General features: G+C 37.5%; 1 protein-coding gene across 1 annotated transcript in view; it reads right to left on the bottom strand.

The window, feature by feature from the left end:
• Positions 1-7,022: 7,022 nt before the first annotated feature.
• Positions 7,023-24,885, bottom strand: part of LOC126272038 (protein VAC14 homolog) — a 106,586-nt gene continuing 88,723 nt past the window's right edge. The window contains exons 10-14 of the mRNA XM_049974552.1: positions 18,483-18,657; positions 18,227-18,345; positions 18,056-18,135; positions 17,631-17,784; positions 7,023-7,682 (exon numbers count right to left, since the gene is read on the bottom strand). Of these exons, the coding sequence (XP_049830509.1) occupies positions 7,517-7,682; positions 17,631-17,784; positions 18,056-18,135; positions 18,227-18,345; positions 18,483-18,657 (694 nt within the window). The 3' untranslated portion in view covers positions 7,023-7,516. The remainder of the gene's footprint in view (positions 7,683-17,630; positions 17,785-18,055; positions 18,136-18,226; positions 18,346-18,482; positions 18,658-24,885) is intronic.

Consider the following 24,885-nt stretch of genomic DNA (forward strand, 5'->3'; position numbering starts at 1 on the left):
ACCACGTACCTTTGTGTATTTCTTTGTGAGGGAACATCGTCGAGCAAATTCTTATATTCTTTGACAGTTCAAAATTGATCATTTTTAATCCATTTTTGTTTGTGGTCGAGTGCTTGCCATGTTTTTCTATTGTGGGGATGAACATATCCTCTTTACCTATTTATCCATTAAAGTCCCCTAGGATAATTCTCTCCTCCGGCTTAAACCTCCACTAACAGGTTTCTCACTGCCCCACCCTACCTTTTCCCCTTCTTTCTTTTGTCCCCACCACTCCTCTCCCACTCAGATTGTGTAGTACCTTTCCCCCATCACTTTTCCTGCCCCCTCCCGTCATGTGGTCTCTCTCTCTTTTTTCCCCCCCTCCCTGTCTCCTTTATCACCATATTCCTCTCCTTTCCTCCATTCCCCTCCTCTCCTCTCCCATCCTCAATCCTCTGCTCTCCTTTCATCTCATCATACAGCCACTGAGTCATCTTGCGAATGACCTGCCTCGCGCTACCCTGATAGCCTCTCCATGCCTGGTGCATCCTCCCCTACCTCCTCCTTCCCACCATTTTTTCAGGCAGCGGCTTTTGATAATCAATATTCAGTAATCAGTCTTGCCACAGCTGGGTGGTTGTGTGTCTGAATATACTCTTACTAGAAACAGAGCTAGAGTTTAAAAACTAGTGTTTCTGTGTGCCATGCGCCAGTCCTCTAAAAGTAAGTGGTTGCGTTTCTCTTGTTTTATATATTTTTCCACCCAGGAATTTTGATATTAATAATGCCTTTGATGAAACATCAGAGATCCAATTCACAATATTTTTGTTCCAAGTATAGAAAGAAGGCCTTGAGAACTGAGATTGTATATCCACACCACTTGTGTTGATATGACATTTAAATTCATAAACAAGGTTTGCTGCTAATAAGAATAAAGGCTGTGTAGGAAATTAATTTGAATGCAGAGAGTGACATGGTCCATTGATTGAAATTGGAGTAGTAGTCTGTTTATAACCCCTTAGAAGGAACTTCTTTGCTAATTGAAATCTTTCATTTGTCTGAGATGTTGTTCCACTGCTTCAGCTAACAATCCATTTGTAGGTGTAGATCGCATTCTGATGATGTATATCTGCAGACAACAATATCGGAAAACTATTGAGTTTAGACAGCAGTTTTTTTGACAAACTGCTGTAAACGATATTTCAATAGTCCAGTACTGATACAGGGTGGTTAAAAAAAGTTTACAAACTGACATGGCACATTGGGCATATGATAAGCATATCAGTAATCACATAGGTACTGGAGGTCGCAAAGACCATCTGGGGCTACCAAATGGCGTTGCCGTTATTTAGTCAAATGTTAAAAATGGATGTCCACTACAGAAGATGCTCAACATTTCATCCAGGTGATCGAGACATGCCCGACGACGACGACGACGACAATGCACTGGACACCACAGCCTTTCCAAGATACCTAGTGTATCTTGAAGACATCCTGCCGACTAGGTCTTCTGGCTATGTTACAGGTGTTTCATAACAAGGCCGTTCAGAGACTCCCACAGGAAAAAGTCGATTGGGGACAGATCAGGTGATTGTGGTCGCCATGCGACTGCCCCCCCCCCCCCACCCCCCCTCTCCCCGTGATTATAATAATCCAGAGCCAGGAAAGGTTGCCTGCAGATGTGTCCTCACATGTCTGCTGAAATGTGTGGTGGCTCCACTGTGCTGAAATTGAATGTGGTGATGAATAGGCATGACATCATCATTCAGTATGTCTGCCATAACATCTCACAAGATACATGCAACCATGAAGTCAGTCTTCCCCACACGTTAAGAGTAAATTTGCATTGCGAGGTATGCATATGTGTAGCATGTGGGTTCACATCCGCCTAAGTATGCAGGTTGTGTATGTTCATCAAGCTCTCGAGTGAGAACACAGCCTCATAGGTGAAGAGGACACTTGATATGAAGCTTCGGCCTGCAGCAGATTCCTGCAGAAACCACTGCACAAATCCCATTTGACTGTTGTTGTCCTCTGGCTGCAGTGCATGGATGCATTGGAAATGAAACAGATTCAGTCCTTCGTCGTGTACAGTGTGCCAGATGGAGTGTTGGCGGATATCAGTGGTGCGGGACACACCTCGTGTACTTGTTGATAGCATACGATTGCACCTTTTCGAGAACGCTTACTTCTGCTGCAACTGTTTGTGTTGCTTGTTGGTGACCAGCATCTGGCTTGTGCACATGTAACGAGCCAGTTTTGTGCAATCGGCAATGCAGGATGGAGAATAATGTGTGGCATGGCACCTTTCTATCGGGATATTTTGCATGATACAATTGCACAGCTTCTCATCCATTGCAGTTGGCCATGCCATAAATCGAATGTATCTCAGCCATTTTGGAGTATGTTACTCCCAACACTTCCACAGTGAGAATGGTCCCCATTCGTTACCATACAGCTCTCTCATGGCATTTACAACCCCCCAGTTCCTATGTGCCATGTCAGTTTGTAAACTTTTTTGAATCACCCTATATAGCTCCGTATAACATCAGAATAATAGAGGGATGAGCTTCCCACCAAGCACCAGCTATTGACTTCATAATATTCGTAGATGGTTTTACGTTCAATGTAGTTAATCCATATGAAATATTTGTCTAAAGATCATGTACAAAAATTCCACAGATATTTTAACTGGAAATTTTATTTCACGCAACAGAATAATATAGTTTTATAAAGTGGACAACTGAGGATTTGTTTCCCAATACTTGAAAGGCCACTAGCACTGAGCCATCAAATTAACGTTGAGACAGCTTGCTCTAAGAAGTATTTTGATGCAGGAAACCTTTTGTCTACAGCATATATCAGGATACTGGAGAATTTTGACTGCCGAAGAAAAAAATAGTTTCGAGATCTGAGGTATAGATTATGTAAAGCAGTGTTTGGGACAGCCCCTTGGGTTAAGCGTTTTTCATGTAATTGTGGGGTTATGTAGTTTATTATTGTGTCGAACAAATATTTCATGTTAATTTGAAAATGAGTTGATTTCTGAAACAAAAATGGAAGGAATGCTGCCCATATTTAATAATTTTGGTGGTAGGACTGGTAATAATATATTGCTGCAGAAAGTGCTGACCTCTTGTTATTCACGGTTTGGATTTTAGTTGATAAAATGAGTGTGTGCCAAGCATCTATTTTCCTTTGTGAAATCCAAGTTGCAACTTTGGAAATAATTCTAGCCACTATTCCAATTTATTTTAATCATGTGTTCAAGTGTTTTATAACAGTGCAAGATTATAATGAGGCTGGTCTTAATGATTTTTAGCCAAGAGGATTAATGTTGAATTTTGTGAATTTTGTAGAATAATTTGAATTGACCAATCAGGTGTCTATTCTTTCTTCATCTATGCTGTTTTATAAACATCAAGTAAACATATTTTAGTTAAAATAGGCACATGACGTAACACAGAGTGATGTATGGTATCTATCCTATGGAAGAATCTGTAGCATTCTTTAGTACTTTCTGCAGTTATGCATATAGAATGATTGGCATAGAAAGTTATCCAAGTAGACGTTATTCGTATATTGAAAGTAAGTTGCACTGTCAGTGGACTCCATGAATGCTATTAAACAAGAGTCATCCATATCTTTGAAGATACTTTCTGCAGGTGAAAGTCTGATTCTTATTTTAACTTGCTGGAATACCTCAGATATGTTCATTTTTTTGCCCACAAGCCTTTTTTGTCACTGTGTTGAGATTTTATTTTTTTTTAGTTTGTGCCTGCGTTTTACAAAGTTTAAGCTAATTATCTATAGTAGGATTTTTCCTGTCTTTATGAAATGCAAGTCGTTTTCTGGAAATTTCTTTACAGTGTTCAAAGTCTACCATCAATAAAGATGCTACTTATTCAAGTGCATTAACTTTTACTTTGAGACTGAATGGTCTGCTGCATCCAATATTGCTGTTTCCTCTTTGATGTATCTCCAAGTTTAAGGGTATTTTGAAATAATACTGTCTTGTATACTTACACTGAGCTTTCTTAATGCTCTAACGGTATCATGGTTGGCTTTTTCACCATATTGTTGTTGTTGACATTCAACAAAATTGGTAGTTGGTCCAATTCTAGTGGGTCTGTTAAAGTCACCATTTGGAAATCTTGACAGAGCTAGAAGAACATAATATAATTCCCTGTGCTGATGGTCTTTTGGATGAATAAGGTGTTGGGAGTCTGTGAGCCATTATTTATTACAATTAGCCGATAATAAGCAACACTCAAACTCAGGGAGCTGAAATTTCAATGTATAATGACTAGCAAGAGACTCTGTGTGTGTGTGTGTGTGTGTGTGTGTGTGTGTGTGTGTGTGTGTGTGTGTGTGTGCAGAAAAAAAAATTGGTTAAGCCACAGTGCCCTTTGTTATATTCCCTTAGCACAGTTGAAAGTATTACCACCGAGATGGACACACATAGGTTGAAATAATTGTGACAACTGAAAATTGCAATTTGAATCCCTGCCTTTTGAAAGTAGTGCTCGACCATACAAACTAGCTAGCCACACCTAAGTAGTTGAGATATGATAAGATAAAGATAAGACTAATTTCTTCCTGAAACAAAGAGTTAATAACGGTTCAAGGAGATTAGGATTCAACATCCAGTCAACAAGGTCACTAGAAACTTAGCATGAGATCAGATTAGACAAGGATGGGGAAGAAAATGGTCATTCCTTTATTTAATGAATGTCTCTTGCATTCACATTAAGTGACTTAGATAAACCATGGAAAATAGAAATCTGGATGGCCACATAGGGATACGAACCTCAATAATCCCAAATAAGCCATCTCACTCGGTAACACTGGTTTACGACATAGATGCAAAAAGACAAAATAGTCTGTCAGTTCTGTTTTATGCAAGTATTTAACACTGGTCTTCAAAATGATGACTTGTTTGAAACTTCCTGACAGATTAAAACTGTGTGCTGCAGTGGGATTTGCACCCAGATCATTGGGTTTGATCGGATGTTCTCTCAGTAGATTATGCTATCTAGGCATGGCCCATGAACTGCCTTCACAGTTTCTGTGCTGCCAGTACTTCATCCTATTTCCCAATCTTCACAGAATCTGTCCTGCAGAAGACAATAACCGATCCTGGAAGAAAGGGTATAGCAGAGGAATGACTTGTCCACAACCTCGATAAATTACAACACACTTCCCTCCCAACATTTTCACTATTTAACGTCAAATAAAGAGTCAAACTCTCAGACACCCAGTAGAAGTGTGATTCCCAATCATAGTTACTCAGAACCAACAAAAATCATATTTAATGGGAAACAAAAGAAGTGTATCAAAGAGAAGGATGCAATCGATGAAGGGTATTTCAAGAATCAAACTTGACTGCTCCAGTAGGTAACAATAATCAGACAACTTCAAGGAAAATATTTTCAAATTTTATCTGCAAGAGATTATTAGTGAAAAAATAATCATGTTATTTTTCCTTTCTTGTTGTTGTCATCAGTGTTTGTGTGTGCTTGTGTCTTTGTCTGTCATCTCTGTTTTATCCAACCCACCTCAATTCATCTTTGACAGTCAGTATTCAATGACCAGGCAACTTTATCCAAGTACAGAGTTTTCATTCTTCTTCAATTCTATTTTGTTGTTGTTGCATTATATGAGGGTGGTTGGAAAAGTTCTCAGAACAGAATAGAAAAAAAGTACTTACATCTCTGAAACTTTTTTATTTTTCAATGTAGTCTCCTTGTAGATTAATGCACTTGGTCCAAACGATGTTACAGTGCCTTGATCCCATCTCAAAAATGAGTTTCCTCCAGGCCTGCAAAACAGTTGTCAACTCTGGCTATCAATTCTTTGTTTGAAGTGAATCTTGGTCTACCAAGAAAAGTTTTCAGTTTTGGGAAGAGATGAAAGTCTGACAGACCCATATTGGCTTAATAAGGTGGGTTTGGCAACAGTTCGTACCTTAGTTAGTGTAATTTTGCCATGGGGATGGCACACAGGTGTCGCAACTTGGCGCGCGCGCCTGCACACATCTTGCAAGTAATTTTTTTTCCTTTCTAATTCTTCAGGTAAAATGTGATATACCCTTTCAGATGACATCTGGCAATTATGAGTGAGCATTTTGTACACTTTTTCAATGATTTCTGGTGTAGTGACAAACCTTGGTCGTCCACTGTGTGGATCATCATCTATGCTTTCCCAACCAAATTTAAATTAATTTGTCCACCTGGCAACAGTTGAATATGAAGGAGCAGAGTCCTCCAGTGTATTCTGGAAACCGGCATGAATGTCCTTTGCTTTCATATCTTTCTTTACGAAGTATTTAATCATTGCTTGAATCTCAATTTTTTCCATCTTCGCAAATCACTACGCGGGAACAACAACAGAGCCACGTCACCGCCACAACTCTCTTACAAGAGCACTGATGTGGCACATGTTTACAGGCAACAGTCCATTGAATATCACATGAACAACTCGTTGCACTAGCACTGACCTCTCGTGATGATTCCGAGAACTTTTCAAACTACCCCCATATAATTTTCAGTGAGAGTTACTATGCTTTTATATGTATTTCTTTCTTCCTTCTACAATATTTTGTGTCTGTGCTGTAATAATTGAGAATTAAATCTAAAGCTTACAGCAATTATGAGTGCTATGTGTCAGCTGTTTAACAGGTTAGTCTTAATGATATCAAAAGCAAGATTCAGTTGAGAAAACTATAAAATTACAGAGACAGAATGGCTGGCAGGCCATAGCTTACCTTCAGGAGATGAAAGTCCAGTACTGCTGACTGATATTTAAATGGAATAAAATATTTCCTAGCTTTTGAAACTATTTGTTCCTCCCTCAGGGAGGGGGGGGGGGCGAGGGGGGAGATTGGGGAAGATGAGGAAGGAGCAACATGTTACTCAGACCCCAGGATGAGAGGACATGGGGAAACAAAATGGGTTGAGTCTAATACTTCTGATCACATGTGATAAAGGCTAAAGGAAATGTGTGTATTACACCAAGGTAACTTAAAACAGAAAAATAAATAGTTCATGTATAGAGCAATTTATTAAACAGCTGCAATATACTCATTTCATAAGAGGTTTCCTATACAAAATAGACAATGATACACAAGCAAAATACAGTGAGTAATGCAGCTTCAGGGATTTGTTTCTTATCACAAACAGTTGTAAGAAGGAGGACAAAATTTGTTGTGATTACAACTGCAACTTTAAGGTAGTATAAAAAAATTCCAGAATGTACAATGAAAGATGCTTTCATTTTTCTAATTTCACAGCTGCTAACCCTCTGAAATTTTCTGTGTGTAGCCTTTGCATTGCTGTACAATATGCCAAAATAATTTAACAAACTAATAGTGCTATTATACCATACCTATGGCATAAAACAAGTGCTTAAGATAACACTGTATCAATGAACTGGAAAAAGTTTTTATTTGTATACTACACAGGGTCTCATTAATCATTCTTTGATACAATACTGTTTTTATTAACCACACAGATAGTGAATAACAGCTACCTTGGTGCTATGTATCCAGCCCTGCAATTTTCTTCTCTAATAAAGCAGCATTACGGGCAGCCTGTTTGCTTCTTTTATGTTGATCCTGGATTTTTATAAAATGATCCAAAAGTTGCTTGAAGTCCAAGAACTTTTCATGTTTATTATACTCTTCTTTTGTGGCATGACGAGCTCTGAGAACAATAGAATGGAATTCCCCTTAAATTGATGTTTTATTGGCTTATAAAATTATAGTACCTTATTTACATTAACGGTGTACATATATAAAAGGAGAGGTGCGATTCCTCTGGAAGAATTTTGCTCCGAAAAGATGAATTCAGATAGAAGTATGAAAATTTACTATTTGAGAATGAACCTAACTAAATGTGTCACTGTTTGTTCAACAACTGGAATATTGTGCTTCATATTCCAAAAATTACATTCATGAAGAAACACAATGATAATTATAGCGTGTAGGCTTTCAAAGCCGGCGTCTTCAGTAATTAAAACTTCCGGGCTAAGAGGCCATGGTCCAATAGTAGAAATACTTCTCCCTGACGTTTCGTTGCCAGCTGCGGGCAACATCATCTGAGGTGAGTCTACTACTGGCTGCTAGGCCGTGGAGGTCCTACTTATACAGAGCGCGTAGAGGGTGCCAGCACTCGTCACATGTTATCAACAGGGAGAAGTATTTCTACTATTGGACCATGGCCTCTTAGCCCAGAAGTTTTAATTACAATGATAATATATCATAAATCTGACTACCGAATGGTTCCCTCTCTCTATAATACTTTTTTCACATGTCTCGCCTTCTGTATACTCCCCTCCCTTGCCAAGCAAGCTTTTTTGCTTCTCCTCCCTACACAGGAAAGTTGATATGTGCATGTGGCGGAAGGTATACATGGCTCTTCATGATTAACATCTGAAAAATTATAGCCCAAATGTCTATGCAAGCAGTTATCGTCAGTTTTTATGCACAGTTCGGTGTGAAACCTTAATGACAAATGGTAGCCTAATCTATGACAATTTTTTTTCCAATATCACAGAGGCCTTTTTTACATTAGTAATCAAACTCTAAAAACCAGTAAATGAAATGGTAATCATACATCAATTTCCTTTTAGGACGATTTGAGACCCTAACAAATTAAAATCTGTGTTGAGCATCTGTCATTTTACATCTACAACTTCTATACTCTGCAAAGAACCATGAGGTGTATCCAAGGGTGTAAGTCCCACTGTACCAATTAATAGGGTTTCTTCCCATTCCATTCACGTACAAAGTGTGGGAGGAATGATTGTCTGAGTGCCCTTGTGCATACTCTAATAAGTTTGATCTTATCCTCACGATCTCTATGTGAGTGATACATAGGGGTTTGTAGTATATTTCTAGTCATCATCTAATGCTGGCTCCTGAAACCTGTTAATAGGCTTTCCTGGACAGTTTACACCTCCCAGTTCAGTTTCTGCATTAACTTCGCAGCACTCTCCCACAGCTCAAACAAACCTGTGACCATTCATGCTGCCCTTCTTTGTATATGTTCAATATCCCCTGGTAGTCATACATGGTACAGGGTCCCACACACTTCACCAACATTCTAAAACTGATGATCTGTAAGTGATCTACTTTGTACATTGATCACACTTCCCCAGTATTCTACCAATAAACCGAAGACTACCAACTGCTTTACCCATGACTGAGCTTATGTGATCATTCTATTTCATGTTCCTACAAAATGCTACACCCAGGTATTTGGATGAGTTGGCCAATTCCAGTCATCAAGCTATGACAATATTTAACCAGCTTCATTACAGACATCTGCATCATATGCAGAAAGTCTGAGATTACTATTAATATTGTCTGCAAGGTCATTAATATGCAAAATGAATGACAAGAGTCCCAACACACTTCCCTGGGGCACACTTGGAAGTTATTTCTACATCTGATGATGACTCTCCATCCAAGATAACATGCTGCATCCTCCCTACCAAAATCTCCTCAATCCAGTCACAAATTTGACTTGATGCCCACATGATCATACTTTTGATAATAAGTGTAGGTGTGGTACTGTGCCAAATAATTTTTGGAAATGAACAAATACTCCATCTACGCGATTGCATTGATCCAAAGCTTTCAGTATGTCATGTGAGAAAAGTGCAAGTTGGGTTTCATATGATATATGTTTTCGGAATCCAAGCTGGTTGGCATTGAGGTCATTCTGTTCAACATACCTCATTATGTTTGAGTTCAGAGTATCTTCAAAGATTCTACAACAAATCAATATCAAGGTTGTTGGACGGTTGTTTTGTGGATCACTTTTATTATCCTTCTTGTAGAAAGGTGTGATCTGTGCTTTTTCCAGAAAGCTGGGCACCGTTTTTTGTTTGAGGGATCTACAATAGACTACGGTTAGAAGAGAGGCGAACTCAGCCACAAATTCAGCATAGAAACTGACAGGGAGCCCATGGCACCTGGAGCTTTGTTCAATTTTAACAATTTCAGCTGTTTCTCAACACCACTGACACTAATAGATTTCATTCATCTTTGTAAGCGTTACAAGGATTGAAATGGGAAATTCTTATGGGATTTTCTTTGTAAAGGAACATTTGAAAACTGAGTTAAACATTTCAGGTTTTGCTTTGCCACCTCCAATTTCATTTCCTGTCTTACTTGCTAGGGGCTGCACACTATCTTTGGTGCTCCTAACAGCCTTTATATCCAATCAGAATTGCTAAGAGTTTTATGAAATATCATTTGACAATATTCTGCAATGGTAGTCACTGAAGGCATAATGTTTGTGAGAAAAAGTTACATATTTTGCAAAGCAAAACTCATCTACTGCTAACAAGTGACCTATTTCTGGAAAGACTGGTTCTACATTTAGTTGAGTATTTTCCTAATATCTGAAATGATTTACCACGGACTGTGACAGTTAAACGAAGGCAATCACAGTTTCAAATACTGATCATTTTAACAAGCAAGTTAACACTGAACACCTTCTCAAAATACGCAATTAATACTCTTGTGTTACATTTCCATTGTTGTTCAAATCCATTAAAACAAGAGCAATATGAAATAAATTGTGGGAACGTTATAGTGAAAAGAGCACAAAAGAATCTAAAATTCAGACAAGACCAAAATGTTACAGTTCAGTTGACTGAAATGGCGAAAGAAGAGCCCCAAGAGATATAGTTGGCTCCATTGCAATGCTTTGCACATTTGCCACAACCAAACACACAACACGATTCTGTATACATCTCTATGGCAGTGTGCCGTTCGCCTCGATAGCTGAGTGGTCAGCGCAGCAGAATGCCATGCAAAGGGGCCCGCGTTTGATTCCTGGCTGAGTCGGGGATTATCTCCACTCAGAGACTGGGTGTTGTGTTGTCTTCACCATCACCTCACCCACATCGACACGCGAGTCACCAAAGTGGTGTCAACTAAAAATATTTGCACCAGGTGACTGGTCTACCCAACAGGAGGCCCTAGCCACACGGCATTTCATTTCATACCATTAGCCTGAGGGACTTTTAAGCTAAAAGCTGGTGACAGTGCTGCCAGGTGTTGGTGCTCTTCTTTGCTGTATAAATGGTAGTATGTGATTGCTCCGCTGGCACTGGGAAAATATTCTAAACCCAAGCTAGTCCATATACTATGTAAGTGAGCGAGACTCATTTACAGACTCATTTACAGATATTTTTCTCTTATTATGAGTATACAAAGACAATGCAGAAGGCGACATATAAGCTGATTTACCGAAGTCTTTATTTGCAAGTTCTGCCATACGGTAGGTACGATAGGCGATAATGTCTCTATCAACGAAACTTTCAAGTCCAGGTACGTTAGGAAATCCTGTACCTCCACGTACAATGGCTACAGTGAGCCAACCATTACCATGATTAAAAGTATCATTAATGTCAATAGAAAAATTAAGTCTACAACCACACAAAACACAAGGTCCGTCAACAAGTGCAGTACCAGCAACACTCTTCACTGGTATGCGATTCTTCTTGTCTCCAGCTGTTGTGGCAAACTCTTATAGACTGTTTGCTTAGAACAGCGACGAATTCTCCTGGCAGACTTAATTTTTCTATTGACATTAATGATACTTTTGATCATGGTAATGGTTGGCCCACTGTAGGCATTGTACGTGGAGGTACAGGAGTTCCTAACGTACCTTGACTTTAAAGTTTCGTTGATAGAGACATTATTGCCTATCGTACCTACCATATGGAAGAACTTGCAAATAAAGACTTTGGTAAATCAGCTTTTATGTCGCCTTCTGCATTGTCTTTGTATACTAGTGAAAAATATCTGTAAATGAGCCTGTATTCATTTGGGTTAAAGGTAAAGGAGTATGCGAATATGTAAAGTTTCAAATGAATTTACTGCCTCTGCGAGAAAGACTAATAAAAGGCAAATTTCTTTAGCAGATCAACAAAAATAACTTCATTTTTCTGCAAGGAGATTAATGCTTGACTGCTAAAAACGTGGAAATAAAATGAAATTACAAAGCTGAAACTAATAACATATTTTAGTCTTCTGTAATTACGCAAATTATTTTAATACACTTGATAGCTCCTGGCCACAGAATTATATTTTGTTTTCATTTAACATGAGAGCTGTAAATAAAGAGTAAATAGCAAAATCACTAAAGTGGAGACTATTCCCCCTCCCCACTATAACTCAGACTGCTCTTCACATGTGCGAATCTATCAGCTTGGGCATGCCAGAAAAATTTTTCTGGGTGGCATCTGGCTGCTTGCTGGTACTGCTTATACAGCTAACACTGCTAACAGTCACACTTCAAGAAGGTACTGCTCATACGCTACTCAATAGTGCACGCGCAAGACCCCGATAGCAACTCTTCAAACTAACCTGGTGTGAACAGTTGTGATGTCACGGTTATCGGAAGCAGTTTGTTGTTAGGAAGAATTGCATGGTCTTTGTCCTATAGCCTTTAACATGTTTTGCTGTTGGGAGACACTTACAGTAAAATTCTCTGTCAGAGTATCACTTCTTACCAGTTTTTTTTCAAAATTACAAAAATTTCACTGAAAACTAAAACAAAGAAAAATTCCCGGAACTCTAAAAATTTCCTGTGTTTTTCCCGGTTGTCTCCCAGATGAAAAAATTCCCAGGTTTTTTCCGGCGTATACACCCTGAAAAAGCACTGTAATGAGAAGGTGATAAAGTTATTTTGGGAGATTTGGCATTAGAACAAAGAGGCTTGTCGGAGACTGAGTAACGGTGTCATGTTGGAACATTTCGGCAAGCTTTTAGTCAGACACTGCATATATGGAGTATACAAGGGTTGGAAGTGGATCAAGAAAGAAGTTAAGTGCATTGACTGACAGAAAAAAACCTAACTTAATTTGGTGTACATGATTTCAAAAGAAGAGTAGAACAGAAGAGATCGAGAATTGGAAAATGATAGTATCTACGTTAAGTATGTTACATTGAAGACTATTATTAACTGTTCAGGCTCTTATTGAGGACTTGTCAGTGAAAGGAGAGAGTAGCAGCTTGTGATGTTTTATTTTATTCATCAGTGAAGAGTAAGGCATACATGGACTATTGGAAAAAAAAAAAAAAAAAAAAAACTGTTTATCTGAATCAGTGACTACTCCCTTGAAATTAATGTGCAGTTTACTTTGTACATATGTTTAATTATTTGTGAAGGCTTAGCGCAGAGTTGGTGGAAAGTGAAGTTTAAAATAAATTGACACACCACCAATCAGCTTCACATAATATTGTGTGTTCATTGTTGCCATTAATTACATTTTAAACAAAACACCTCATTGAAACCAATCCTGGAGTCTTTCATGTGTTCTATGAAAATTTTAATGAACATCTAGCTGTTTTTTGAAGTTTTATTTTTGGTCAAAGTAATTTTCACAGGATTAATTAAATTTGGAAGTATAGGCACAGCCATTTTGGCAGCCATCTTGGGCCAACAACAGCTGTTTGGGCCAGTGAGTTTCACACAACATCCAGAGACAACTGACAGTCTACAGCTAAAGGCACACATGTGTCAGAAATACACCTGTGAAACAATAACACTGCTTGTTTATTACCAGCCTCTATGGTACTCCCATTGACCAAATACGTCACTCAAATTATTAAAAAATTAAATTATGAAAGATAAATTTGCACTCTGAAACTTATAAATAGATACAAGAAGCCAGTCCTATTTAATAATCAGATAAAAAAACTGTAATTTCAGCACAGGATGTATATACAGCCATTCCAGTTTCACAAAATTTTTGTCGATTGACGATGGTTTAAATTCCACTAGGGCAACCTTCGTCAGAATAAAAAGTTACATAGAATGCCTAAAAAGTATAATGACAGGGCTTGAAATAAAATACGCTTAATAGGATTACTTATGTAATTATGTAGAAACAATGTACTTGCATGTAAAAGTGCTCTAATCAAAAAGAAATGTCATAGGAACAAAAACTAAAATGTAAAAGTATAACGAGATTGTCAGCTAGATAAAATACTTCATGGAATATAACGACAGCCGCAAGGTCACTTAGGACCAAGGGTGGCATAACACAGCTGCTACTGTCAGACTAAACAGCTAACACGCCAAGGCATCCATGAAAACAGATTTGCGCTATCTAGCAGGAAGTAATTGAACTGCAGACAACTTAAGAGCAAATGAGGCATTGCAAGGACAATTTTAAACATTATTGTTAACTAACAGGAACCAGTGTATGAAATTTACAACATAACATAATAGTCTTTTTTAAAAAAAGAAAATGCAATTAAGGTGATATACAGAGGGGGGAAAATTGGAAGGAAAAGCAATGTTTAGGAGTCAACATCCAGGAGAGTATCGCCATTCAGACAATTTCAATTAGCATCTCTATACCTCGAAAAAAATTTTGTTGCATAACTGCAACTGTTCATTAAGGCTGAGACTGTCCTTCAGAGGTAGGTGTTTAAGAAGTCTAGCTCTTCTAAGATGTTACACTTAAAGCCTTTTACATCTTTAGGATGATGCCCTGTGATTAATAAATGATCAGTAAAAGCTGAGTTAGGAACATTGGTGCCTTTTCCCCTAGAACATGCTCCTTGAATCTTATCGAAACAGCTTGGCCTGTTTGCTTTATGTAACAGGCGGGACAATTGTCACAAATAATTTTATGAACACCAGAATTTTGCAAAGAGAGAAGTGTAGGTTTCAAGATACGTATGATGTTATTTTTTAAAGAATTATTAGTGGGAAAGGCTACTCTACACTTCTACTTTTTTTGAAGCAGACACTGTACTTCGTAAGAAACTGGACCCAGAAATGGTATGCAGAAATTTTTTTCTTTTGAGTAGGTTCTTTATTAGAAATGCCTAGGATGATGATTCCCTTATTGATATTACTGCTAAAAATATTATCTACTATGAATTTACTTCATATTGTAATGAATTTCAATTATTTTAAGTTTAATGAAAAACTATCAACAACTAGATGGCCATGTAATTGGGAATCGTTTAGCAGGAATCCTTTGAGATGTGTTCATTAATTCCTTAGAAGTAAAATTTTTCAATAATTTTTCACAATCAGCTGTAGGCATTCTTTCATACACTAAATACGACAATGACATTTCGTCATTTACAAAGGGTCTAATAACGGTATTGATCAACTTTCCAATATTTTTAACAAGTTGCACAAAAATATTTCTTTCACTTGTGAACTTGAAAATGAGTTCTGGCAGGTAACTTTCTAATTCTCACTCTTACGATAGTAGATGACAAAATTAGCCTCAATATCTTTCGTAAAGAAACTTGTTCTGGTCAAATTATACCTTTCATTGCAGTACACCCACATTCTCATAAGAAAACCATTTTTCTTTCAGCTATCCATATAGCCACCTCCACCCCCCTTTCTGTGAAAATTTCAAATCTGAAATCAATCTGGTTAAAACTATTGCAGTCAATAATGGCTATGACCCTTCCATAGTAGATAATATTTTTATTAGTAACACCAATAAGAGTATCACCACCCTACGCATTTCTAATAATGAACCTAATGGGAAGAGAAATTTTTTCTCTATGCCATTTCTGGGTCTAGTTTCTTACAAAATACAGTGTTTGCTTCAAAATAAGAATAACTATACATTAGCCTTATCCACTAATAATACTTTAAAAAACAACATCATACATAACGTAAAACTTATGCTTTCCCCTTTGCAAAATTCTGGTGTTTATAAAATTATTTCTGACAATTGTCTCGCCTATTACATAGAGCAAACAGGCAGAGCTATTTCGATAAGAGTCAATGAACACCTTCTAGGGAAAAACGGCACCAATGCTCCTAACTCAACATTCACTGATCATTTATTAATCAGAGCAACATCCTAAAGATGTAAAAGGCTTTAATCGTAATGTCTTTGAAGAGCTACATGTTTTTAAACACCTATCTCTGAAGGACAGCATCATTCTTAATGAACTGTTGTAATTATGCAATAAAAACTTTTTTCGAAGTATAGAGCTGCCAATTAAAATAGTCTGAATGGTGATACTCTCCTCAATGTAGACTCCTAAACATTGCTTTTCCTTTCAATTACATGTTTTCTCTGTATATTACCTAAACTGTATTTTTTTTAAAAAAGATTGTTCTGTTATGTGGTAAATTTCATACACTGGTTCCTGTTTATTACCACTAATGTTTAAAATTGTCCTTAAAATCCCTCATTTGCTCTTAAGTTGTCTGTAATATGATTAATTCCTGTTAGATTGTGCAGATCTGTTTTTGTGGCTGCCTCGGTGTGTTAGCTGTTTATTTTATCAGAGCAGCTGTGTTATGCCACTCTTGGCCCTAAGCAACCTTGCAGCTGTCATCATATTCCATGAAGTATTTTATCTAGTTGACAATCATGTTGTACTTTTACATTTTAGTTTTTATTCCTATGACCTTTCTTTTTGACGAGGGCACTTTTGCACAGAAGTTTTTAACAATGGTGTGATTACATACAAGTACATAGTTTGTACGTAATCTATGGAAGTATCCTATTATGTGTACTTTATTTCAAACCATGTCATTATATTTTTTAGGTATTCCATGTAACCTTCTATTCTGATGAAGATTGCCCTAGTGCAATCGAAACTATGGTTAATTGACAACAATTTTGTGGAACTGAAGTGGCTGTACATACATCCCATAATTTAATAGTGTATGGTTCTAAGCAAAGAAGGGAAAGCAGAATGGTGAAAGGAGTATATAGAGAGTCTACAGAAGGGAGATGCACTTGAGGGCAATATTATGGAAACGGAAGAGGACATAGATCAAGATGAAATGCGAGATACAATACTGCGTGAAGAGTTTGACAGAGCACTGAAAGATCTAAGTCAAAATAAGGCCCCGGGAGTAGACAACATTCCATTAAAACTACTGATAGCCTTGGGAGAGCCAGCCTTGACAAAACTCTCATCGGGTGAGCAAGATGTATGATACAGGTGAAATACAAGAAGAATATAATAATTCTAATTCCTAAGAAAGCAGGTGCTGACAGGTGTGTAAATTACAGAACTATCAGTGTAATAAGTCATGGTTGCGAAATACTAATGCGACATATAGGCCACTGTCTGCTGTCAAGCTCTCCCAATGCACACCGGCTTTGTTAACAATTTATAATTTGTTTATTGACTGAAGGCTTGTGTAAACAGTACCAAACCACTGTTTGTTTACATTACTTTATTCTACACTGTCTCATTCCTAATGGGGTTTGCTGAGAGTATCTTTGGCAATCTCTTGCTGAAGAAAGCCTCTGATGAAATGAAAGGCTCTTCTTTAAACTTCCCCCTCTTTTCTGTTTTTGCAATGATTTCAGACAGCAGAGCTACTCAGGACTTCAGAGTTAATTACCAGTTCTTAAGAATTCTTCTTATCAAATTAAAATAACACCTGTATTCTTGTCAACAGACTTGATATAGTATTTGAGGAGAACAGCACGTATGTGAATACGTGGGTGCACATTTCAATAGAAGATATGAAAAAATGTATATGTGAGTCATTAATTTCAAGGTGAGGACAGCAACAGATCACCAGGAAAGCAGCATCTGAATTGATCTCATCAATTAATTATGCACAGCAAAAGGTTTTGTGAGCAATTGACTTTGGTTTAATAATGAAGCTGATTACCTATCACTGCACTGGATGTGAAGGCTTGGAATACAGTCGAGTCTTCGTCTCAGCGTATGGAAAGCTTCAGTCTGTGGTAACAGCATCAGCAAGCCATACAAAGCTTGTACTAGGTGTTGCTTCGGAGGAACTTCTAACAGTTCAAGGCGAAGATCTAAAGAATTGGCAGAAGCAGAATGTTTCTTTTAATTAATTTTAAAATTTGTCACGAACTGCAATTTTATAATCATAATTCAGATTAACATTAAATATAATAACAAAGAGTAAACAGTTATAGAATTGACAAAACTGACTGGCCTTTACTAATTGAGAGATTTGTTTGTGATATGAGACTAACAAGCTAATAAATAATTAAACAAACAAGATACATTGTCTTAAGTGCTATATACAAATTTTCTTGCTAACAAATAGTGCATAGAACTTACAAGTAAAAATTGGGGACTCTATGAGTTGCACCAGTTTATCTATCTCGGTAAGAAATTCCACAGTCACTTCCAGACTTCCACTGAAAAGTTGTTAAGGCACAATAAAATGATCATAGCAATATCACTCTTAACCTTGATTACAAAATTAAATCAATTTTGTGAAAAGGATACAATTTATGTATTAAGTCACACGCATGGCTGTAGTTTTGAGTAAGTAGACATAATGCCACTGTCGCTACTGGATTGTGACACCATGATTCATACAAACAGCGGAAAAGTTGACAGCTTCCCTGCAATGTAAACAAACAAATTGAGGGTACATTTTCACCAGTATAGTATGAAAAAGCAATTATTTCACAAATATTCATGAACATAATGTAAACTTTGTGAAAAATCTTAATGATTGTATGAAACCTTGTTTACCTACTTCAGACTTTACATCCTTGAGTTTTGTTCTCAGTTCAAACAATTCTGGTGATGTCAGGAGAATGGTATTCAGGTTTTCCACCATAATTGCAGCAAATTTAAGATTGTCTTCATGTTGAAGAATTTCTGACAGTGTTCGATATACGTCTTCAGAATTTAATGACACACACAGCTGCCTAAGTTAAAAAAAAGTAAGATAGATTTTGTTTTACAAATGCAATTTTGTCATACATTCATGTGCTTCATATTGAATTTAAAAGTATTTGTCTACACAACACAATGTAGGATTAAAACATTCATAAAATTGTGGGAGATCAATACCATCCCCCCCCCCCCCCCTCGCACTTTTAGTAACAGGGAAACAAAAAACTAGAAGTTACTTTATGGTTGTCTGTCTGCTTAGTAATGTTGTGTAAGACAACAGTTCTAGTAGGAATTTAGAGAGTAGTACAGACATCAAGTGCTCTTTGGAGTACATGCCACAATCGAACAACAACCATTTAAAATCATAACAAAGACAGGTATAGGGTAGTGGCACAATGGAAATGTGCCAAGTTGAATCAAACATGTCTCAACAATTGGAAAACCCATACCATGACTGGAATTACATCTGAATTAATTTATACCACTTAATGCCCTAATGGCACATGGCAGATCTATTCAGATTTGAATCTACAGCATAGAGGGAACAGAGCAGTAAATAATGTCATACCTAATATATACTCCTTCAGTGCAAGCTCTATTGTCATTTCTAAAAATCAGTACATGCCCATATACCTGGCAGAATGGTACTTGTTTCTCCTTCAATTGTAAATAAATACAGGGTGTTTCAGAAAGAGTTACCTGATTTCAAAACTCCATACTTATTGGTAAAAACATAGTACAAACGTGAGATGACTTGCAAAATACTCACAAAATCTTAAAGTTTTAGCTATCCTATTATAAATGCTCTACATGTCAACCATCAGAAGCATGAACAACTTCTTAACAATAGCTAAATTTGACACAGACTTTACACAATGTATCTACTTTTACAGAATTTATTGTGGCCGTTATTCTGTTCTTTACTTCATGTCACAAGGTAAAGGTGAAATGTACACACTTTCCTTCAAAATCACCACAAGAAAAAAAACCTGCACAGGGTCATGTCTAGCAATCTTGCAGCCCAAGAATGCAGGGCAGTATCTCAGGGTCCCATATAACCTATCCAGTCTTAAGGCAGTGTGTCATTGAGAAACTGATGTACATTGTTGTGCCAGTGTGGTCGAGCTGCATCCCGTTGGAAAATGAAGTCATTAGAGTCCTCCTGAAGTAGTGGAAAAAGCCAACCCTGTAGCATTTGAAGGTAGTTCATTGCTTCACTGTGTTTTCCTACAAAAAAAAGAAGGGATCATACACATTTTCACATGAAATGGCACAAAAAACATTCAGTTTAAGTGAGGCTCTGCTCGATAATGTCATGAGGGTTCTAGAGTCCCCATATGTGCACATTACATCAGTTTGCTTTAGCGCTAGCATGAAATATTGTTTTATGACTTACAAATTTAGCTATCATCTAGATTATGTTTGTGCTGCTGCTCATGGGCACATCATTTGTAACAGCACAGGTAAAACTTTAAGATTTTGTGAGTGTTTTGCAATCCATCTCATGTTTGTAGTACATTTTTGTTAACACCCCCTACTACCTAGATGTTTTGACTATTATCTTGTTGGTCTAAGCAAATGATAGATATGGATTTTGGCCACAAATCATCTTCTCCGGTTTTATAAAGCACAGAGTTTGACACTGAACACAGTAAATCTATGAAGAATCATTAAGATATAAAAAAAAAACTAATGCTGAATAGAACAATGTGTGAATGAACTTATACCCTCAGTGCCACACTGGTATATCTCTTCAGATATGAGGCTATAGTATACAGAGCATTGGCTATGGCACACCAAACTGGATGTGATGATGTGCAGGCTGTTTGCAGGCCTAGGCTTGCCTTGTCTCAGCTCTGCATAATCTTCCTCAGGGGTACTTGGCTGAACATGCAGTGCAGTGTGTTTCCGTTGCTACGACATTCTTTGGTTCGGTTGAATCATGATGTTTGTTCATTGTAAAAAAGGAAGTTCACACGCCCTGTGGCTATTTGCACCAAAAGAGGCAGTATAGTGATCTAATATCATACGGCTTAAAAAATGAATGGGAATGACAGATGAGAAGGACAGGTATTCTTAACGTCTATTGTGCAGTCGCAGAATCAATGAGTGCCACAAATTTGTCATGGAACAACATACAGTACTATGCAGAAAGAATGTGAAGGTGTAATTTATGATGAAAGAGTAAAATATTACACCGATCAACAAACGGGATGTATTCTTCTGTACATCAAGAAGCATCCTGTGCTAAATCTGCAGGTATGGAGCATGTGATGAAATTCGTGGTATGATCAATAAATTTTCTGAAGTCACAAGCATTATTACACTGTGGGCTGCAACAGTTTCTGATAGAATAAAACTACGAGTATGGATACTTTTTATATTACTGCAAAGTACATTGGTTAAATGAAGCGGCAAGTCTGGAACGATTTTCTTATTTAAAATCACTGTTGTTCAATTTATGAAGAAAAATGGAAAGCAGGATCGAAAATTAGAACATCCATAAACGATTGCAGACCTCACTTAAGTGGACTTGCCTGCATACCACCCATAGTAAAACACTGCAAGGTGACAAACAAAATATTTCTAATTTGATGGGGATGCATTTAAAAAGAAAATCTTATTGTGCAAGAGAAAAAGAAAATGAGATTTTAAAGGATTAAGTGTAGCTCTGAACTAATTACAAGGATAGTTTTCTAAAGATTTTGAGAACACTGCCACTGTTACATCTGTTTTTGAGACTATTTCAGTTGAAAGCAATCCTGTGCATGTGCAGATGGAAAGGACTGATCTGCAATGGATTTCTCATTTTAAGGACATTACTTTACATTAATACTGCACAGGGGGTCCACATTGTTTTCCTCGGGAAGAGTTCACACAGCTCCATAATGAGGTTGGAAACATGATGAAATATTTTAATTAACGTCTGTGTGGAAGGTTTTTTTTTGTTTTGAGACTAAATAAGTCATGACTACATGCCAACCTGAATGCAAAAACCTGTGAAATTATTTTTGTACGTTCATATACCAACAATTTGTAACTGACAAAAATTAAAATAATAAGCAAAATTGGTTTTGTTTGTGATCTGTGTTGTTGAGAAATATGAAATATAAAACCACATCATATGCAGTGCAATTAAATTACCATTTACACATGGTGCATTTGCAGCCCCCCCCCTCCCCCTTCTTATGGACATTGTGACATAGAAGTGGAGGAAGTAGGCAACCAGGTAAGAAAGCTGCGACACTCATGTCAGGGCATGGCTCGCATGCCCAAATTTGTGGGAGCCCCTTGTATACAGGGAATAGAGCAGTAAATAATATCACATGTAGTTTAGGCTCCTTTACTGCTGGCTCTACTAAATCAATTTCACAAATCTGTACCTGCCCAGACACCTGGCAGTACGATACTTGTTTCCCCTGCAATTGTAAGTAAACATTTACTAGATGCTTTGACTTACCTATACGATATCTGCAAAAGGGGGATGTTAGTTGAATACTGAGTTTGAAGCCATCAGAGTTCACCTATTTTTAATTATAATACATGTGTATTTAAACTGTAAAATTTTATGAAGAATATGTAGTGTAGATTAAAATATTTTGTACATAAAAAACTGTACCTATATCAGGGTCCTTCCTAATTTTTTATAACTTACTGCAAAGATATTTCCAACTGACAATCTTAAGAATTATGAAGTGTGGGGATCATACTCTGTCTCCTCATGGCACATCAACGAGGCCAGATCTGCCACTAAAGCTGTGTGCAAGATCTTCATAAAATCGCTCCCCTGAATTATTTTACCGAGCGAGGTGGCGCAGTGGCTAGCACACTGGACTCGCATTCGGAGGACGATGGTTCAATCCCGCATCTGGCTATCCTGATTTAGGTTTTCCATGATTTCCCTAAATCGCTTCAGGCAAATGCCGGGATGGTTCCTTTGAACGGGCAAGGCCGACTTCCTTCCCCGTCCTTCCCTAATCTGGTAAGACCAATGACCTTGCTGTCTGGTCTCCTCCCCCAAACAACCCAACCCAACCCTGAATGATTTTTGCGAAGGCCCTAAGTACACTGTCTAAGAGTTCTGACAAATCTTTTACAAAAGCTAGCTTTAACTTTTATAAAAGAAAATCATAAAAAGCATCTTTTACAAAAGATCTTTGATACACATATCTTCAGCATCATTCTGAGAACTAATCAGGGCTGTCTGGTCTGGAGCCCAATGGAGGATTTAACCAAGAGATTTTGCCAGTTCTGTTCTGAGATAGGCTCTAGATATCTTGACCTATGTTACATACAAGAGATTTGCAAAGTTACCCTAGATAATCCAAGTGTATACTATATACTGGAAATTGTCAACAGACCAAATACTTCAACATACCGATATCAAATCCAAGCAGAAAGAGGTAGAGAGTAGGCAAATTTTCGCCATCACATGAAACATATATTGGAAAGATAGATTAGACTCTCCAGGAGTAGGAGTGTTTATAGCAACAAGCAGAAAAATTAGGTCTATTAAAGTCCAAAATGAGTCCGACTACTGGAATAACCCGAGCTTGTGCACTTATACCGGACATTTCTATCAACCATCAGATTCAGACATCAGTGACAGAGTCATTTGGGGATAGCCTAAACTCAGTGCATGAAGATATCCTGAGCATATGGCAGTAGTATGCGACAACTTTAAGCCTCTCAGTATCAGCTGGGAAACCTACACATACATTTTCAGGGGTAAGAATACTGAAGCGATACTGGTAACATTATCTGACAACTCCGCAACATTAGTTCAAAAATCCACACAAAAAATAAATGTTTTAGAGCATCCAGTTACAAGCAGTATGGATTAATGTAGAGAGTGTCACTAGTGACAGAGGGATTAGCAATCATGGTATTATCACAATAATGATGATCAACAAAGGCAAAAAGATTAACAAAAAATGTAGTAGAGTATGCTTGTATGGTAAAACATATATTGTGTCTCTAACAACTTATTTAAATGATAATATGAGAACATTTAGTACAGACCTGTTAAACACAGAACAATTGTGGTTAATGTTGAAAGACATAATAAAGTGTCATCTGGAAAAATATGCACCAAGTACAGTAACTGAAGACAGAAAAGGTAAGTCCTAATTTAACTGCATCATTTAAACAATGTTGCAAAAATAGAGATTGCTACACTATTGCCACAAACTGTCCAAAACTGCAGGGCAACTAATAGAGGAAAGTTTATAGCAATTTGCACATTCATAAGAAGGAACATGTATGAAGGCTACAATAATTACTACTACCAAATCTTGGTGAAATATTGTCAGAAAATCCTATAAAGTTCTGGTCATATGTAAAGGCAATGACTGAGGGTCCAAACTTTCAGAGCAATCTCTTATGGATCCATACAATGCTGAAATGGGAGACAGCAAGCAAGAGGCAGGAATATAGAATTTCAAATTTAAAAATGTATTCATGCATGAGGATACTCGTGTAGCAAAGTTTGGCCACCATACAGATTCACAAATGACTGAATGTGATTGGAATACAAAAGAAAACTGATGATAACAATAAAAGGTACCCTCTGCAACACACTGTACAGTGGCTGTAAGTAGGAGTAAATATAGTCCGACATTAGCATTTCCAATATTGAAAGACAATTAACAGTACTTAAAGCAAACAAGGCACCGGGCCTTGATGGAATACCACTTACACTTTATACTGAATATGCTGGGGATTAGCTCATATATATTGAGGGTGCAGCAAATGGTCCCACATGACTCTAAAAGGGCACACATTTCTCCTGTTTACAAAAAAGGTGCAAGATCTGATGCACAGAACTACAGGCTAATATGACTCATCTTCCTGTTCTAGGATTCTTGAGCATAGTCTAAGCTCACACATTATGACATTCCTGGAAGGAAAAAAGTCTCTCTCAGAAAATCACCGTAGATTAAGGAAAAACAACTAAGGTGAAACACAGCTTGCTTTCAAACTTTCTGGAAGATTAAAACTGTGTAGCAAATCTAGACTTGAACTGGGGACCTTTACCTTTCTTGAGCAAGTGCTCTACAGACTGAACTATCCAAGCACAGCTCGTGATCCACTCTTGCAGCTTTCCTGCTGCCAGTATCTTATTTCCTACCTTCCAAAGCACAACTCATGACCTTCGTTCTCCTGCATACCCTGCGGCACTAGCACTCCTGGAAGAACGGATATCAAAAAGAAATGGTAGCACACACTCTGACAGTTGTTTTATTCATACACGGCATCAA

This window comes from Schistocerca gregaria, chromosome 5, assembly GCF_023897955.1.
Source record: "Schistocerca gregaria isolate iqSchGreg1 chromosome 5, iqSchGreg1.2, whole genome shotgun sequence".
Classification (NCBI taxonomy): Eukaryota; Metazoa; Arthropoda; class Insecta; order Orthoptera; family Acrididae; genus Schistocerca; species Schistocerca gregaria.